The sequence below is a fragment of the Glossina fuscipes genome, unplaced genomic scaffold (assembly GCF_014805625.2).
Source record: "Glossina fuscipes isolate IAEA_lab_2018 unplaced genomic scaffold, Yale_Gfus_2 3, whole genome shotgun sequence".
In the NCBI taxonomy this organism is placed as follows: domain Eukaryota; kingdom Metazoa; phylum Arthropoda; class Insecta; order Diptera; family Glossinidae; genus Glossina; species Glossina fuscipes.
Genome location: NW_023998417.1, coordinates 14,770,410 through 14,776,572, shown reverse-complemented (window position 1 = coordinate 14,776,572; position 6,163 = coordinate 14,770,410). Strand labels below are relative to the sequence as shown.

Genomic DNA, 6,163 nt, shown 5'->3' with positions numbered 1-6,163 from the left:
ATGTAGCTTTTAATTATTTAAATTAATTCTCTATAAATGGATTCTGTCGAGAACGGTTATCCTTTTTTCACACGTGGAAAGATATGCTCGAAGAACTCGTTGGGCTTTGTAAGCTTCTTTAAGATGTTTGGCATTTTTTCGGAATTGTCAATCTTCCAACTTCAAATTTTAAAAAAAGTCAAAAAAATCGGGCATCTTCCCGTTTTCTAGCAACATCGCCAGAGTTAATAGAGGAAATTAACGTAAAACGATTCACGGAATAATCTCTAGCGATTAGGTGAACTTTGAAGTCTTGCTACACGCGAACATTGCAAACACAAGTTTAATCGTTTAGTAGTGGATGGGGTTCAGACTCTTGTTCTCAAGCGAAACGTGAAGCGATTGAAAATACTTAAGTTTGCGAGTCGCAAACATGAATTATTGCAAGATGTCCGAACGTAGGGGAATTTTAATAAGTCTATTGGACTTTGGAGTCTGACTTTGGCTACAAGTGGCCATTCGTATGGAGGAAACCGTTAGAAAATTTCATTTCTTAGCATAAATAGCATTTGGTAGCGTTATGAGCTCCGTTCCTGGCATCGTAGCGAAAGACAACTTCAAAACCATCCCCTTCTTGTGTCTCATTCTAGCGTAGGGAGAGGTTTTAAATAGTGTTTGCAGCGGAAACTTTGCATAGTTTTCACCTTCGCGCATTTTCTGGAAGAAGCGAACTTTCTATTTTTTATATAACTCTGAGTGCTATTCACTTAACTTCGTTTAGTTTATGTACAGTTTCATTCTTTTAATTAGTTATTTATTTATTTTTTTGCTTTTTCTTTTTTTTGTTTTGGAACACACACAGTTTCTGTGTAGTAGTATAACAATTATGTAGTAGTTTAGAAACTTCAGGTGCAAAGGAAAAGTAACCATTCATAGAGTATTGTCCTGCTTTTATTTTTGTCCTTCTCTTTTTAGATCCCCAGAAAGTTTCTCTTTAACGTTGTTTACTTTTTTATTATTATTTTTTTGCATAAGCGAAGAACAACCAAGTTTTTTCTTTTGCATTGAGAGGAATAAGAACACATATACAAAAGAGCAAATAATTAAACAGACAAGTCGAAAATGTATTGCTTTTAGCCAAGAAAAGGATTTCAACAGGATTTGCACTAACATATCATCTATGTCTACCGGCATTGCGTTGATTTTTAATGGGAAAATTCAACAAGTGTAATATAACCCCTGAGAGAGAAAAACAGTCAATAAATGTAAACCCAATAAAACTGGGGAACTTGCAATACCAACCAATCAATAGATAGGTGAAATACGCTTTCTTGGCCGTAATTTTTGACGCGCGTGAATGTGCGTGAATGCGCGTGCGCGGCATAATGATAAGCCATACGTCTGTGGTACTTTGTAGCAAGTTATAGAAGCAAAAGTCGAATCTCGTTCGAGTTAACTGATAAACGGAGAAAAGAAGAAGAAATGTAAAGAAAAATATCAAAGAGCTACATTTTGGAGCGAATCCTGGATACCCACAAACCAAGTTTGTGCAATAAATTCAATTTAAATCGTACACAACAAATCGTGGAATATGAACGGCATTGAGTGTATATAAAATATTGATAAAGTTTCACGACCTGTGGCAGATTTTGTACGTGAAACAAGTGTCATTAAATCGCTAGGCCACCCGAACGTGTTTTGGATTGTGGCGAGTCCTTTCATAGGGCCGTGTTGCTCTGATGGGCTTACTTGAAATTGACGCACAAGTACAGCTATTTTATGTCTGCGACCCCGTATGCCCATACAATATAACCTTGAACCCATGATATGCCCAAGTGTTAAGAGTAAGCGGAAGACTCCGGACAGTAGAAGATTGAGATGTGATTTTTAGACAACACCACAACGTGCCATACATGCCGGCGAAATAATCAAATTGAATTTGTAATGGCTGAGATGTGCATTTCATGATTTGCTAAAGCGGCACGACAGACGGTGGAACCTCTGAGTAGAGTCGCATCTATAATTTGTTCACTTGTTCAAGTTTAATAATAAATGCATGTAGATCTTTGCAGCGTCGCTTGATGGATTTTGTTTTTTCTATACTTAGCTTTAAGCTATCGACAGAATTCTTTTTTAACAACATAAAACGAACTTATTACTACTAACATGAGTTAAAAGTTAAAAGCTTACGGTGTATTTAATGTTTAAGTGTAGTTTTCTAACTAATTTATATTAGAAAACTATCAAGCACTAAAAATGATTAGTATATTACAAGAAGCACACCCAATTAAATATGCGTAAAAAAAAAAATAAAAACCGCCATTTTGCAAGACAATAATAATTCACAAAATTGAAATTGCTTCTATTTACATCAAACTATTCTTATGTACAATAGTTACTTTACTTTTTTACTTATGCGGTTGTTGCGTTATCCGTCCATATTTAAGGTTTATTTAATAGTTAAAAAAAATATATGTATATATAAAAAGCTTCATTACAAAAAATGAAAATGTTTTAACAAACCTTAAAAATCAAGCTTTTTTTTAAAATATATTTAAAATAATTTTCTTTAAACGTTAAGCGTTCACGTTCACTTCGTAATGCGACTCTAAACATTTATTTACATTTGCTTTGTTTCATATTCTTTATCCAATTTTTTTTTCTTTAATTTAATTTTTAATTTAGTCATTCGCTTATTTATATTAGATCTTCGAAAAACACTTTGCTTTGTTTTCTTTTTTCTCTTTGTTTATATCGAGGTGCGCTTTGAAATTAAAGCAAAATTGCCAATGAAAATATTTTTGCGAGAATTCTCTTTCAATTTGTGTTTCTAGCATTTGTTCCAATTTTTTCGCAATTATCGTGTCCTCTCTCTTTGCTAGGTTCTTAGAACTAAGACTTTTCATGAACTGTATGTAAGTTTTTCCTTTTTTTTCTTTTACGTGTTCGTTAAAGGTGAACGAGTTGCGATCGCGATTATACTCTAATTGAAGTAATTTAGCAAGTTTTTCCAATCATCTGCACCGTGCGGACAATTGACTCGAAAATGTTAATAGAACACTAATGCTCAATAAATGCAACCAACTAATAATCGTTATGCCAGACGAGGCTGACCTAGTTTCACCGCATTTGCCTTAAGCGCAGAAAAGAAAGGGTGGCATTGGTTAAAACCGGTATTTGTGGAGATCACATTCACTTACCATATATTGATAGATTAGCCATTAAATGATGTTCAGGAGGTTTTTGTGTACCTCTGTAACATGCATCGCCTATTACTAATATGGCCGCTGTGCCTTCTGTAGGACGATAGCTAATGCAGACACCATGTTTCGTGCCTTTGTGTCTCGCTATTATGAAGACCGTCGCATTTTCCACCCAAGATCCATGGCATGAATATTCTATTAGAAGGATTTATATAATATTCAACTCAAAGCTTGTACAGTTTTTATTATTCACCTTCGTCTCCCTCGTCATTGCACTTGGGGCGCACGTCAATCACATTTGGTTCGGTGCAGCCCAACCAGAATTGGCGTTGGGCTTTATAATTTGTTATACATTCCGGTACATCGCGTCTGCTGCGCATGCGTAACTCATTTTCTTCATCATTTTTTTGGAAAACATCTAACCTGCCAGCAGATCGGTTTGTATCTACAACTAATATTTTTTGTTTTCCATCATTTGGGTCGAATTCGCGTGTTTGATTATTGAAGGGCTTCGTGGTAGTGAAAGCATCACGTCTAGAACGTATAGGTAGACCACGTGTATTTGAGTGCCATGTACTTTTATCGTTGGAATTTGTATTCCGAAAACTCAGAGTGCTATGCCTAAATAAATTAGATTTTGAGAAATGCTTTCCGTGAAAGTCGTTATCAATTCACCTTTTATGTAAATAGGTTCGACCGCTGCTCTCAATGCTATCTAATTGGTGATGATGCGTACGCGTACCGTGAATTTTGTTATTGTGATTACGTTTGTGACGCGTGGTTAAATACGGCGGACCGATAGCTCCACGTAGATTATACAAGCCTTCCATGGGGCAAATTTGCGGATCCGGATTACTGGCTGTAAAATAAAACAAAAGAAGGCAAATAAAAAACTGATATGAGACGAGTACTTTATTTTTGGTCTTGCCGAGTAGGGTGGTGTAAGGTGTCTTGGAAATATCAAAATGATCAGGGGCACAGGCATCTTCTAAACGAACGGCCGGCTTGCCAGTTTGTATCTCGATAACATGGATATCACGGCGATAAAACATCATACACATGAAACCCGACTGACTGCGATGTGACGTGAATAGTACAATAGAAACAAAGTGAAATGAAAAGCAAATAAACAAACTTAAAGAAAGACATACCATCCGGTAGTGTAGTGCACTACGGACATCATTTCGGTGGAAGTTTGTTTATTAATTTGTTCACACAGCGCACGCGTTTCCATATAGCCATTAGGTTTAATGATATGAATAGAACCGTCACTAAAACAGAATAATTTTTAAATGTGTTTCCGTTGTCTTGCAATTGTGTCCATAGAGCTCACTTGCTATGATAATTGTAAACAGCATTTCCCATTAGTACGTGCCAATGGCGGGGGCCTTTAAACCACATCGGAAAATCGCATCTTTCTGTCACTGGAGGCTTTCGTAACGACATAATGCGAGAACCCACCTGAAATTTGTTGCCCTTGTATAGAAGAACTATTTTCTTTTTCATTGTAAAAGTCTTTTGTTTACCTCTGCGCTATCTAAGCCATTGCAGGTAGCGTCCCCCGATTGTGCCAATTTGTATTCGGCATCCTTGGAACTCAACATGCTAGGACCTCCAGTGAAATGTCCTAAATCTGGATTAGATATCAATAATACTTAGATGCCTGATTAAATTGAAAGAGGCACGCCTTCGCTTACCCATTAATGAGGAAATTTTTTCATAAACAAAACAACGATAGCGCTCCTCATTCGATATAGCATGATGATGTGATACCAAGCCAACAAGATAACGTGAATTACCATCTTTCCATGTTGCCAGACATGTCAACTCCTCAACTATAAGTATTTCGAAATAATTTCACTGAAAAAGCAGTTACTGTAAAATCTGACAAATCAGCTATTGGCTGGCTGAACTTTGAAAGATTGCATTCTTACAACTGTACATGTATAATAAAAAAATGGCGACAACATAGTCGTATAGTGGAAACTTATGGATGCCGGTTATAACCAGGAACCGTTCGTTCATTTCTTCGTTTGACGAGTTTCCAGCATATTAACGCCGGGATTTCAGGGAATAACTTACCAGTGCTTTCTGTCCCCACTACGTCAGGACAGGCTTGAAAACTTAACAGCAATCGGCTATCTTCTGTGCAACTTTCGATATTTGAAACGGGGCTCTTGCATTCACCATTCCCACGATTGTAAGTGAAAATGAAGGGACCTGGAATGTGACGATAATTTATTTATTTATTTATTTATTTTTTTCTCCTGCTAAACCGATAAGAAGATTAACTAAGTAACTAACCTTTTAGGGGACATTTGACAGGTTCGGCACTTTCCCTAAACAGCGAATACAATAAAGCATCGCCTGGTATTTGATCGCAGAGATTCTGTAATGTTTCACGGCCCTTACAAAAATCTGGGGGACATAAAGTTTTTAAAGCACAAAAACAAACACAGAGAGAAGATGGAAAATGATGAGAACTATTAATGCAACATTTTCGCACTCGATTTCAAGTCAAAGATTAATATGAAAAATAATTATGCGGCAAGCATACATACATACATACATACATATATAGATGAAATTATAAATAAAATTAAAACGATAAAGATCTTAATTGCTTTACAAAACAATAATATATTCATGAATATTAAAAATAAAAATTAAGATTAAAAATATATATTTATATGTACTTTTAAAGAATTAATAATTCGAGTAACATTTGTGAACATTTGTTTCCCTCCTCATTAAAGATTAGATAGCAAGCAATTGCTTTATCATTGGGGGACATGTTGTTTTAGTAAATTCGACTCTCTCTCTCTAATAATTCTTTAACGTGCATATAAATATTTTTATATACATACGTATATATATTTTAGTGAAATATACAAACAAACATACTTTCAATATGATAAGTAAACATATGCCTTTAAAAATCAATAAATGATATAAAATTTGTTTTTTTATTTTTTATTTTT

General features: G+C 35.3%; 1 protein-coding gene across 2 annotated transcripts in view; it reads right to left on the bottom strand.

Annotated features, from left to right (window-relative positions):
- Positions 1-2,038: 2,038 nt before the first annotated feature.
- LOC119634740 overlaps positions 2,039-6,163 on the bottom strand; it is a 51,213-nt gene continuing 47,088 nt past the window's right edge. For both annotated transcript variants that reach the window (XM_038029079.1, XM_038029080.1), the window contains exons 5-15: positions 5,487-5,600; positions 5,265-5,402; positions 4,880-5,017; positions 4,709-4,815; positions 4,516-4,643; positions 4,334-4,453; positions 4,111-4,256; positions 3,858-4,041; positions 3,436-3,803; positions 3,180-3,377; positions 2,039-3,112 (exon numbers count right to left, since the gene is read on the bottom strand). In XM_038029079.1, coding sequence (XP_037885007.1) covers positions 2,994-3,112; positions 3,180-3,377; positions 3,436-3,803; positions 3,858-4,041; positions 4,111-4,256; positions 4,334-4,453; positions 4,516-4,643; positions 4,709-4,815; positions 4,880-5,017; positions 5,265-5,402; positions 5,487-5,600 — 1,760 coding nt within the window. In that variant the 3' untranslated portion in view covers positions 2,039-2,993. The remainder of the gene's footprint in view (positions 3,113-3,179; positions 3,378-3,435; positions 3,804-3,857; positions 4,042-4,110; positions 4,257-4,333; positions 4,454-4,515; positions 4,644-4,708; positions 4,816-4,879; positions 5,018-5,264; positions 5,403-5,486; positions 5,601-6,163) is intronic.